General features: G+C 44.7%; 1 protein-coding gene across 1 annotated transcript in view; it reads left to right on the top strand.

The window, feature by feature from the left end:
* Positions 1-4,565: 4,565 nt before the first annotated feature.
* LOXHD1 (lipoxygenase homology PLAT domains 1) overlaps positions 4,566-12,858 on the top strand; it is a 131,891-nt gene continuing 123,598 nt past the window's right edge. Inside the window, exon 1 of the mRNA XM_088537278.1 lies at positions 4,566-5,050. Within this exon, the coding sequence (XP_088393404.1) occupies positions 4,636-5,050 (415 nt within the window). The 5' untranslated portion in view covers positions 4,566-4,635. The remainder of the gene's footprint in view (positions 5,051-12,858) is intronic.

Raw genomic sequence — 12,858 nt, 5'->3', positions numbered from 1 at the left:
ATATTTAAAGGCATGTCTTTCACCAGCATTACACGTTTTTTTCTTGCAAAGGAGCTGTTTTGTATCAGCACCAGCACTGGAAGACATGGTTTCTGTCTTGGCTTATATATTTTTTTTAATAGCTCATGCCTGTGAATAAGCTTTAATGAGTTAGTGTGTGAATAAATACTAATGAACCTTGACAGATGTAGACACCTGGTGTAGACCCTAGAGATTGGTAGGTGCCCCCAAAATCCAAGGAAAGGGCAGTCCCACGGAAAGGCAGTGTAGTAGAGCAGGATACTGCAATTTTTCTCTCTGTTCTAGACAGACTTTTGTAAAAGTGTCTCTGGCTCTTTCTGAAGTTTGACTCCAACAGTGTTTGTGCAAACAAGAGTGTCATCCTTATTGGTGCAAGTGTCCGAGCCCTCATGCTTTATCACTGCTTTTAAAGGTTTTGCTCATGACCTTGCCTATGGCATGTTCTCCACGCTGTTGATGAAGATGCTATAAGAGAATTCTGGTCTCTGGGCTTGCAAGAGGGTCCTGGAGGGCTTCGGTGCTACTGACAGTGGCTCCTCTCTGGGCAGCACCTCTAGCAGCTCCTTCTGCATTTTGCTCCAAACCCTTTCCCTCGGCTAAGCCCTGTTTTGCCAGCAGAGGCCGTTATGTCCATGCGCTTGGAGGCAGCGCGGTCACGCACAAAAACTTTTTTGGGGAACGGATTGGACTCTCTGCCTCAATATCCCAAGCTGCTGCTTGCCGAGATCATGGGCCTATGGGATTGTAATGCAGGTGCACAAGTCGATTTTTTTAAAAAAATTATTTCTGGGGAAAAAGAAATCAGGTGAGTAGCAATCAGGACTGGAAGAACCAGTGAAGCTTCTCTTTGACACCGTAAGATCTGGTTATCTGTAAGGACTGGTGCTGTGACCGGAGCTGGTGGCTCCCACAACACCTCCTCTCGCAGGGGTGGGAAATGAAGCAACTCCACTAACAAACCTTTTGCCTTTGATGCTGGGCTGCTAAATACACTAATTCTCTCAAGGAGATGTCTTGTAGGTGTATAGGATGCTGCAGTGAGTATTTTCAAGCAAGTTTCTGCCTTACTGTGTATCTAATAAATAAATAAATATCTTGCAGTATTTTGCTGCAATCTCAGTTCTGCATCAGGGTGGATGCCTGACACTTTGCTGCCATGTGGTACAGCACATGATATTCTACTTGTGTTGTGTTCAGGGATGGATGAAGGTGGATTTTTTCTGCTAGGGGGCTGAACTCTATTGATGTGAGGAGAAGGAATTGATCCTATTTCCCGACTTTGCTACCTGTGAGCGCAGAGCAGCTTGTGTCTACAGAGGGCCTTTCCTGAAGCAAGAGGCTTTGCTGCTTTGGGAAGCAGAGCAGAAGAAGCAGTATTTGGGGTAGGTCAGTCCTGGTGTGGGATGCCTGGCTACAGGGTGGCTGGATTTTATAGAAAAGACTGAACTAAAAAGATATATTTTTTCCCTAATGTAACATGAGTATTGCAGCGCAAGTGCTGCACAAGTCTTATACAGTCCAGGCAAAAGGCTGCAAGTGAGTAGTCTTACACAGCCAAATTTTGTTCTTTGGTGTTCCAAAAAGTCTTCTATAATTCAACAAGCCAAGCAGGGCTCACCACACTCTGGTGGATTCTGGCTCAAGTCCTTTATTTTTCCTCTTTATTTATTTATTTTTAGGGAATCTCTTGCTGCACACACAGCAAGCCTATAGCCTATAAATCCCTGTAAATACTGTTGACAGCTCTAACTAATGGCTCTCCCAAGTGGCTTGGTCGCTTTCCCAGTTGTTCTTTATGCACCAGCAAATGCTGTTGTTCTGCACCCAGCTGTTCTTTGCCAAAGGAACAAAAGAGAGTGGGAGCCTTCTCTGCATTTCTTTAATTAAAACGACAAAAAAAAAAAAGGAAATGCATGCAACCAAGTTTGAACAATATGCGGTAAATCCAGTCCTGCTTCATGGTGTCCCATGGTGGCTTTAGTGCCCCAGATGTTTCTCCTCCAAAGCTGACTCTAGGACCCATTGAGTCACTCTGAGCTCTAATGGGATTGCACAAAAGCTCTTTTGGGCTGGAAGGCACCAACTTTTGGAGTTGGTTTCCTTGCTGTGAGTAACTATTGACGCTCTCTTTTGGCCTTACGAGCCTGTGGCCTTCTGAGTTTCACTGTATGAAGACAGATTGGGAGCTATTTGCAGCAACAATATTTGGGGATTTGGTTTTGGAAGAGTGTCTTTAATGTAAAAGTATAGCAGGAAAAAATGGCTTCTTCTGCTTTTGCAGATAACTTGCGGTTTGAGGTTTTTTTTTTGAGAGAGAGATTATTGTTCTGTTTTATTTTTTCAGCGGCTTTTCTGCCACTGCCACTTAAATCCAGCTGCCAGTTTCAAGCAGAAAAGCCTGAGATCGCTGCTGCGGATGGATCGTTATCCCATGGGAAGGGGGAAAAGTGATGGTTATTAATACACCGTGCTTGTGCAAAGCATTTGTGCTCGTACAGGGGGGAAAAGCATTGGATCCTCACATACTTTCGCATGTGACGGGCAGCTTGAAGAGCTGGGGCAGGTCCCAGCCTCCTCCTGGAGGGTCTCCCACTCTGGGAAGCGGCCTGTAGAGGGGGAAAAGCTGCTGCCTTTCTCCTTTCTGCTGTTCTGCAGCAAATTTCTGTGGTGTAGGCCCTGCAGCAGCGACCTCCCGATCATCTGGTGAGTGAAAATGATGTTGTTGGGAAGGACTCTTTTTTTATTTCCTGGGATTTTCTGAGAAAAAAGCTATTCTTCCTGGAAACTCTCCCTGAATAATTCATGTGACAAGATCAAATGCACAATTTTCTTTCGATGATAGAGGTGGTGACAAATCTTGTGCATTTGCGCTGTGTTTTGTTTTTTGTTTATTTTAATTTTTAAAACAAATTGCTGGAGACTGGTGCTCACTGAACACCTGGTAAGGAGGGTGCCTGCCAGATGGGAAGGGGAATCACAGACACTGCTGTTTTGCCCGGTGATAACTTAAGGATCAAAGTTGCGCTTAGGTCCCGCTGCCGAGTTAGTTCAGCTGGGTGCTCTTGGAGATATTTTCTCTATTATGCTTTTAACCCTGCATCGTACACCACAGCACTTACCACAGCATTAATTTGGGTAGTGCATCACCCAGTGCTGAGCACATCGTTCATCATTTGGGGAGCCCGTGAGCAGTGTTGAGCTCTTAGCACTACTGGTTCTGAGCAGGAGCCTGAGCACTGTGATCCTGCAGCCTGGCTGTGCATTCGGCCCTCAGTTCCTCCATTAGTGTGATTTAGTGCCCTGCTTGGTTTGTGTACACTTGGGCTATGCTGGAGAAACTCAATCTAGTTTTCTATGTCACCATTTTTTAATAAAATTCAATTTTCCATTTTTTTTCAAAAAAAAAAAGCCAGAGCACCTTCAAATAAGCAGAAGGGTGTGGGTTTTTTTTTTTTTTTCTTTTTTCTTCCTTCCTTCTCCCCTCCCATTTGCAGCTAGGCTTTAAGTCATCCATTGCTGACTGCAGCAGAGATGGACTTAGTTTCATGTTATTTGTCCTCCTGCCAGGAGAGAGAAAGCATCTTCTGTGGTGGGGGTGGCTGCAACATAATGCAAGTGCTTGGAGCTGTGTGTCTGTGCATGGCTTGGAGCACGGCTGCAATGATGGTCTGCATGGGGAAGAGGACCATGAGGGGACACTATCAGGGTATCCTGGCTAAAGCCAGTGCAGAACTTGAGCTTCTCTTTAGCCTTCATTGAGTGGTGACTTTGATTTGGTTGAATGTGCAGCACAATTTCTAGGGGAGAGAAGAGCTGGTGCTAGAGTGCATGGCTGGAGCTGTGGAGTCTCTGTGTGGAGGTCCTGGAGATGTTTGTTTTTTCTGGTTACTGGCTAGGCTGGTCAAAAAAAAAAAATCCTTGTGAAGCTGAGACCTTTGTTATTGGTAAGGTGATCCTGACATCATGAATAATGGAGAGGAAATGCAGACCAGGACGATATGGTTGCTTGGTGGGTCTCCTTTTTCACCTGCCCATCTGCCTTCTACTCACATGACTGAGTAACGCTAATTTTTCATGAGGTTTCTGAAGCTGCTATAGGTTAAGAGGAGGAGAAACGCCTTTGTTTTCTCCCCTCCTGAGCTGGCGTATGAAGGACAAGAAGTGACTTGACCATGTGCCCTCTTCTGCCTGATTTTCCAGAAAGTTACAACCTTGATTGGCATGTCCTGATACCGTAAACCCAGATTGTTAACTGACCCCAAGCAGGGTCTGAGGCAGTACTGAAAAAAGAAGAAAGTTGTCAGCACAGAGCAATGAATAAATAATAGCACCAAAAGAAAGAGAACTCCTAAGACAAGAAGAGACAGAAGGACACAAAGAGAAAAGTACTTCATCAAAGAGGTGGAAGGAGGGCAGTACAAGTCAGAAGAAGAAGAAGGTGAGCTGATAGCACCTTAGGGTTGGGAAGAAAAAGGAATTCTAGGACACAGACTGTGTTCAGGAAGAGGAAAGGCAGTGAGAAAAAAAGACCCAAAACAGAAGGACTCTACTGAAGTCAAGTTAAGGCAACAGTAGTGTGTGTTGTTAACAGTATAGCAGAGAAAAGACAATGACATGAAAGAAAAGGCCAAAAAGAACAAAGTGGAGGAAGAGGAGGAAGAGGAGGAGCAAGAGGAGGCAGTGGAGGAAGTAGAAGAAGAAAATGAGGAAAACAAAAGTGTAGAGAAAAAGACTGAAAATAAATCAAAGTCTGAGGGCTCAGAGGACAATGAGGAAGTGAAGAAGAAGAAAAAGAAGAAGAAAAAAGCCAAGCGAAGAGAGTATAGCAGTGAGGATGATGATGACTATGGGCACAGAAAGAAAAAGAAGAAAAAAGGCAAAAAGAGCAAAGAAAAGAAGAAGAAGAAAGGTGATAAATCCAAGAAAGGAAAGAAAGATGACAATTTTGTGGAGCTGTATGAACAGGAACTTCGGGACTATCATTCGGACTCCTCCAATGTGACAGAAGATGAGTACAACAAAAAAAAAGGTCAGTCCATCACTTGCATCCCTTATCTCTGCTTTTGGGCAGTCAGTTAACAGTGATAGATTGTTGTGAGCAATGTGGATGTCTGCCTTGGGATCCTTCCTCGAGGTGCACCTACACAGAGAATATCTTTAAATAAGATCCCAGTGACTATTTAAGTGTCACTGAGTACAAGGATGGTACCCACACAAGCTCTTCAGTTTGTGAAGTCACTTTGCCGCATTCATGGTGCTGCCACAATTACTTTCTCCTAATGAGTATTTTCATTTTGGTGTGGTTCAGATGCTACAATCAGCAGTTAGACATTCCCTGTGCAAGGAGGAGAGAGCAAAGATGCACCTCCTTACACAAATATGTGCAGGAGCAGTGTGATGGAGACAGCTGCGGTCCATGAGCAGACAGTGGAATGGTTAGAACTTATGTAGAAGCAGGTGATCCAGCACACCATCTCTCCAGCTGTTGTAAATAACAAAATAAGGTGTGGAAATACAGCCAGTCCTCTTTAAACCTCAATATTGCAGTATTATAAGAAAGTAGTCTGTTTGGAGTATTTTGGAGCATTCATCCCATGAATTCAGTTTTCAGATGACCTATTCATCTGAAGAGCATGGTCTGGAGAAGGATGGCAGCCATCAAACTGACCACATCTAATATTTCCTGGATTAAAAAGAAGACTCTCTGGTTGGCAGTTAGTAATCCCTCTTCCATTGTGCTTAGTTTCAAGTGCTTCCAGATCAGCCAGCCTACAGTGCTGCAGCCAAGAGGCAAGATAACCAAGTAGTATAACAACTTGTGGTGTAGCTCCATTTTGGAACAAGAAGCTCTCAGGAGCTGGGAGGGTGTTCTCAGGAAGAGCAAGGTTATCTCTGGATCCAAGGTGGGCAGGAAAGAGGTAATGGCCTGCTAAGGGGTGGTACTACCCATTATCTGTGCAACTGGACCTTGGCAAGAGTGGGGCAAATTGCTGTGTGGTGGTTTCCCCATCTGTCAATTACGGAAATAATTCTTGCATCTTGTACGTGGCAATGCTGAGAACTGAGTGTGCCTAATGAGTCTTGCAAAGCATCTTGCCCCTGCAGCACAGTTGCAGGTTAACTGTAATTGATGGCTTCTGTAGTGGTGCATGGCTGCACTGGGAAAAGAAAAACGATCCAACTATTCTCATTCAGGAGAAATGAGGCTCCCCTTAATATGCTGTTTGGGCCACGGGCATAATCTGACCTCATTTCTTATGGCCCTTGGTGAGGAGGGGAGTCATCTCTCCTCTTAGCACATTATTATTTTCATGTCAGAGGAGCTATAACAGTTGCCCTTTTCAAAGGGAAAAGGTCCAATGAATGCTTTGGAATAACCTCTCCATGTTTGTCTTCTCAGTTTGTCAACAATTCCTTCAGTGGAGGAACTGAGGGAGGAACCCTTGTGGTTCAAAAACACCAGGAAATCCCTAAGCAGGGACTTGGATTTTATAGACTATAAGAAATTAAAAAGAAAAAAAAAATGGAGGCAAACCTGCCATACTCTCTGTGAGAAGGGAAATTGGGAAGACAAGGATGTTCTGCAGGAGATATGCAACTGATGAGTAACTTTGGCTTTCTACCATTCAAAGACGGGTCTTTGCCTGGAGCACTTGGCCTCCAGACAAACAAAAACCTACCTACCTTTTGCTTGAGCTGCATCTACTCCACCTACTTGCTTTGCTGCTCTTCATCTTTCCATTCAAAGCAGCAGGTTGCTATTTTTTGTGACCTGGTTCTGGAGACCATTCCTGTTTTTCATCCCCAGGACTCTTGACTGAAGGGACCAGTCAGACATCAGAAATATGTAAACTCTGCAGAACAAAACAAAAACAAATGAGCAAAAACCTTCCAGCAGTTTTAGGGATGTTGGTTACTTTTGGTATTGATGAATATTCAGCAGAGATGTCTCTTGGTCTATAATCAGTGATGGCTTTGCAGTAAAAATAAAAGAGGGGTGTTGTAAATGTTTTAAAAGCAGGCAGTTGATGGTATCAGTGTCATTGGATGTCCCTTTTATATTATTGTGGTGGCAAACAGGAGAAGGGATCCCCTCGCCCCTTTGTTGCATTTGACTGTTGACTGAAAAGCAAGGCGAACCCGATTCCTGGGGACAAGAAAACAAAAGATATAAAGTGACAGGCTGACAGTGTACCTGAGGGACCACTGCAGGGATAACAGGCATTTTTAACTAAATTGCAGCTATTGTCCATGCCAGTGATCCTGGTGCTAACTAGGTTAGTTATTTATTAATAGGTATTTGCAAAGTTACTTAATACTGTATGTCTTCAATTGATAATAATACCACAAACACAGCATGCTGCATAGTTTAAAGTTAATCAAGGCATTCACTATATTTCAAGCAATGCTGGTGCCCATAAAGTATTGATAGTACAGCCTGAATGACTGCCAATGAGACATTAAAGTCTCCATAAGTACCAGCTACCTGTGTTCAGCTGGGATGTCTGAGGGCCTGAAAACCAACCCTTTGCAGGAGTCCCTCCTTTTTCTCCATGTCTTTCTCCAAATATCTCCACTCTTTTCTGAGGCAGGGAAGAGAGAAACTGGGATGATTGCTTAACTACCTATGCAGATTTTGTGGACAGAGGAATCTGAGGGAAATGGCTATTTTCTGGGCCGCTTCTCTCAAGTCAGGAATGTCTCAGGTTGGCAGGAAGAAAGAAATGGTTTCCTTCTCCAAAACTGCTTTATGTCATTAACCAGATGGTTAAGGTTCTGCTGCTCAAGAGCTCTCAGGACTTCTCTTTTTTACACAGCTATGGATTTTTCTTTTTCTTCCATAAACCTGCCAGACTATGCTTGCTTAGTCAACAGCTCCAGGGACATGGTCCCCACCACTGTTTTATAGAGGATGAAGGATAAGGCATTCTCATAAATGGTGTCTCCTAAATTAGTGGTTCATGTGACAATAAAAGGCTAGACAAGCTTCGGTGGCTCATAATAATAAAGACTCTCTGGAGGTCCATGTAGAATATATGCTTCTGTGCTAAGAAGCAAAGCTATGATTAGCTCCCTTGGATTTCAGGCCTTTGTGGCTGAAGTGGTCTTTTGCAGGGACAAATTCTGAGGACTTTATAACTGAAGGAAGATATTTCATATGCATATTTTTGTTGATATATTGATGTCTTAAATGGTGATATTTAATCCTTGGCAACAGGGTTTTGGAGCCATGAAGATGATTAAGGAACTTAAACATCTATCTTATGAGGAAAGACCAAGCGAGCTGGGCCTGTTTAATCTGGGGAAGAGGAGGCTGAAAGGAGATTTGATCAGTATGTTCAACTACCTGACGGGTGATTGTAAGGAGATGGGGCCAGGCTCTTCCCCATAGTGGCTGGTGACAGGATGAGAGGTAACGGGTGTAAGATGAAACATAGAAAGTTTAATTTCTGATTCCTGTGAGGGTGCCCGAGCCCTGGCACAGGCTGCCCAGAGAGGCTGTGGAGGCTCCTGCTCTGGAGATCTTCAAACCCGCCTGGATGCCACCCTGTGCCCCTGCTCTGGGTGTCCCTGCTGGAGCAGGGCTTGGACTAGGTGATCTCTAGAGGTCCCTTCCAACCTTAACCATTCTGGGATTCTGTGATTCTATGACCACAGGACTCTGTTTGATGACCACCAGCTAGTGAGTAATGATGGGAACGACCTGAGCAAGAGGGGCACACATCTGCCAAAAGGCTGGCCAACCTGGTTAGGAGGGCTTTAAACTAGGCAAGAAGGTGGAAGGGGACTGTCAGACAGGCAGAGCAATCAGTACCACAGAGCCAAGGCCAGATGTCATCCAGCGGGAGAATGGTAGTGGGAAAGTGAGGATAGGATATGATTATAGAGGGTCCTCCTTTATGCTTCCTGGGGAACCTGCAGGCTTGATTACTTCCTTTAATTGCCTCTACACCAATGCGTGAAGCATGGGGAATAAACAGGAGGAACTGGAGATTTGTGTCCAGTCCTGGCATCGTGATCTCATTGGAATCACAGAGACGTGGTGGGATAGCTCACACGACTGGAGTGCTCCCATGGAAGGCTGTGTGCTCTTTAGGAAGGACAGGCTGGGAAGGCGAGGTGGTGGAGTTGCTCTTTATGTGAGAGAGTAACTGGAATGCATGGAGCTCAACCTGGGGGTGAATGATGAGCAAGTTGGGAGCTTGTGGGTAAGGATTAGAGGGCAGGCTAATGTGGGAGACTCTGTGGTGGGTGTCTGCTACAGGCCACCTGACCAGGACGAGGAGGTTGATGAGACCTTCTATAGGCAGCTGGATATTGCCTCACGGTCACAGGCCCTGGTTCTCATGGGGGACTGCAACTACCCCGACATCAACTGGGAGGACAACACAGCCAGGCACAAGCAGTCCTGGAGGTTCCTGCAGTGCGTTGATGATAACTTTTTAACACAGACCGTGGAGGAGCCAGCAAGGAGAGGTGGGCTACTGGATCTCGTGCTATCAAATAGAGAGGGACTTGTAGGAGAGGTGAAGGTGGGGGGTAGCCTCGGCTGCAGTGACTATGAGTTGGTGGAGTTCAGGATCCAATGAGGAGGAGGCAGGGCTGTAAGTAGCCTGGCAATCATGGCCTTCAGGAGAGCCAACTTTAGCCTCTTCAGAGACCTCCTCGGAAGAATCCCATGGGCTAGAGCTCTAGAAGGAAGCGGGGCCCAAGGGAGCTGGTTCGTTTTCAAGTAGCACTTCCTCCACATCAGCAACAGTGCATCCCTGTGGGTAAGAAGTCAGGCAGAGGGGGCAGGAGACCTGTGTGGATGAGCAGGGAGCTTGTGGCAATGTTCGAGCAGAAGAAGGCAGTATACAGAATGTGGAAAAAAGGACAGGTCCCCTGGGAGAAATACAGGAACATAGTCAGGGAATGCAGGAATGCAACAGGGAAAGCTAAGGCGCATTTGGAATGCAATCTGGCAAGACACGTTAAAAATAACAAGAAAAGCTTCTTCAAATATATTAACAGCAACAGGAAAATCAGGGAAAACGTAGGTCCGCTGGTGAATGGGATGGGCACCCTGGTTACCAATAACACAGAAAAAGCAGACTTACTGAATGCCTTCTTTGCTTCGGTGTTTACCAAGGGCAGCCCTTTAGAGCCCAGGCCCTAGGGACTAGAGAATCGTAGAATCATAGAATCAAAACACTTTGTTCCATGAAGTGTTTTGCACTGGTGACAATTTTGTTTTGTGATCAAGTGGGACATCCCTGCTACTGAAGGAAGGTGACATCTTGCCCATTTTTGAGCTATTTCAGAGTATGGTAAACACTGAGATGCAAATGACTCTGTTAAACATAATTTTTGAAAAGTTTAGAACGCTTGTGGAGTGTGTTGGATGAGTCTGTCCAGGCACTATCAGCTTTTGTGACAAAACTAGCCAATATTAAACTAGCTGTGCCAGTAAATTGTGGAGGAAGTTATGGGAGCATTTATTAGCATTTTACATAGGCACCTAAAAAAATCTTTGACCCAGTTTTCAGATTCCTGTTAAAGGCTATCAGTTAAACTTCCATGGAAATGTTGTGTTGAAATGAGCCCCAAATTAGCAGAGGGAACTCTGTGGATGGTGCTTTGCAAGCAACCCCAGCGGCTCCCTCTTGCTGTCCTCCACAACTAGCCATCTTCTATGGCTTTTGCTATTTGAAAACCATCATGGTCACGCAGGTGAGTGCAATTACAAATTGCTTCTGAGCAAAGACTTGCTGAGACTTTCCAGCCTGCAAGTTTGGGCCGTTGCAGCCATCTCCTCTGGTTCCTAGGTGCATGAGGCAGGAGCGTAGCTGGCTTGTGCACACTCTTTCCTTTGCCTCTTCATCATCAACATGGGCAGGACCCAGCAGTGCTCAACATATGCAGGAGCTGTCCTCTTTATGCACATCCGAGCCATCTGGGATGGCTTAGCCCAGCTGGCAGCATCAACAGCAGCAGTGAGGAACAGCTGCACGCATGGGGTTGCCAAACACGTTGTGTGGCTCATATGCTGTCTGAGGCCTGGAAAACCTAAGTGAATAAGGGCCTGGTTATTATTATTAGTATGTTTTTTTTTTCCTCCTCCAAGCATTGTTGCCTTCCTCACACCCAAAATGTGTAAATCTGAATGGAATTGCCAATTCTTTAATTATCTGTGGCTACTCTGCTTTGTGGCCTTCACCAGAAAATATCTGAAAGAGCCTGAAGAGAAACAGAATAAGACTTCACCAAGAGGCTGTTGAGATTTAGATATTTTATTCTAGAAGTATTCCCCTGGATTTAATTATCTGTAGCATCCATGCTGTAGGACAAGGAGTCTTCCCTGGCAAAGGTGACTTTTAAAGGATGCAGGGCTAGAAATAGACCGTACTGTAATAATTCTGTATCTGGTTGTGTGTGGTAGTTTGTTTGTTTGTTTTTCCCTTTTTAAGAAACTAATTCTGATTACTGTATTTTTAGGGAGTCCAAGCTTTGATTAGGTAATTTTTCATTCCTTGGGTCGGGAAAATAAAACTGAGCCACTACTTTTGCTCAGAGGTACTGCAGTTCTCTCTGTGGGTCCTAATTTCTGGTTTGCAGTTGTTTTTGTTTGTTTTTATTACTCTTTTTTAGGATTGTTAGGTCTTTTCTCATTTATGCTTTGCCAAATGTAAGTCTTCCTGGCTTCCCATGGAGCTGTTTATCATCCTGTCCCAGGGTGCTCGGACTAGTGTCCGAACAGCGTGGAAAAAGGCAGAATTGCTTCCAGATGCATAGAAAGTCTGGAAATAGGATCTTACTGAACCCAAATGGACAAAACAGAGTGGGGGAAGAATTGGGGAAAACCTTGTTTTCTTTAATTCCATTTCTGTTCATTGCACTGCTCCAATCAGTTTGCACCGGTGCTGATAGGACACATCAGTGGTTCATCCTTCCTTGCGGGTGGCTCAGAGAGCTCTCTGAGGAAACATTGCTGAGTAGTGCCAATGTCACGAGCACCTGCAAGGAAATGCTTACTTTAAAAAATACTCTATGGTAATTATAATAATAATTCACAGGTGTTGTGGGGCTCATTGGACAGATGCTGAGGTGGTGGTTCAACATCTGTCATCTGCTGTGCTTAATAGATACTGTCCACGTCTTGCACACTTCACTATTCAAATCCAACATAATTATCAGTATCAGTCTGGTGCAGTCACTTTGCTTTATACAGGTGTGTGATGGCTCCATCCATCAGATCTCTCTGAGCCTGCAGTTGTAATCAGAAGCTGTTTTTAAAGGAGGAAGAAGCAAGAAGGTCGTGCTTTATATACATCCATTTCATTTTAAAAAAAAGATGTTTTAAGGTGCTGTTTGAGTAGTGACTGTTTTTCATAAATGGCTAAGTCAGGCTGTTTGCTGTTATGATTTATTTATGGTGATGTCTAGCAACATCTGTTTAAACATAGGTTACATGTGCTGCTTGTATTTATAACAAGCTTCTGATGGGCATAGGTCCTTCCCTGTGCAAAGCACCAAAGTGGCGGGAAATTGGGTCTCCTGGGCAAAAAAAATAAGCAGCTCAGTAGAGAGGTGCAAAGGGTGTTGTGTTTCCCTCCCAGATCTACTGTCTGCAGACCTGCAGGTGGGCTGGTGTAACCATGCACTGGGCAACCCAGTCTCTGCCTGTCCCTAACTCTGTCAGATGTTAACTCATTTCACTAACACCAATTCCAGCTGCATTCTGGTTTCAGAGTGAATTTTTTCCACATGTTTTTGTCTGTAAATATAACTCTGAACCAAACTGGGAGGAAATAGTCTCTCTGACCCTGTTGGAGAACGTGAGGGATCCCCTTCTTG

The sequence above is a fragment of the Tinamus guttatus genome, unplaced genomic scaffold, assembly GCF_059628265.1.
Source record: "Tinamus guttatus ecotype Peru unplaced genomic scaffold, ASM5962826v1 Tinamus_guttatus_pri_ptg000741l, whole genome shotgun sequence".
NCBI classification, from domain to species: Eukaryota; Metazoa; Chordata; class Aves; order Tinamiformes; family Tinamidae; genus Tinamus; species Tinamus guttatus.
Note: the sequence above shows the minus strand (reverse complement) of the source record. Positions and strands in the feature narration are given on the sequence as shown.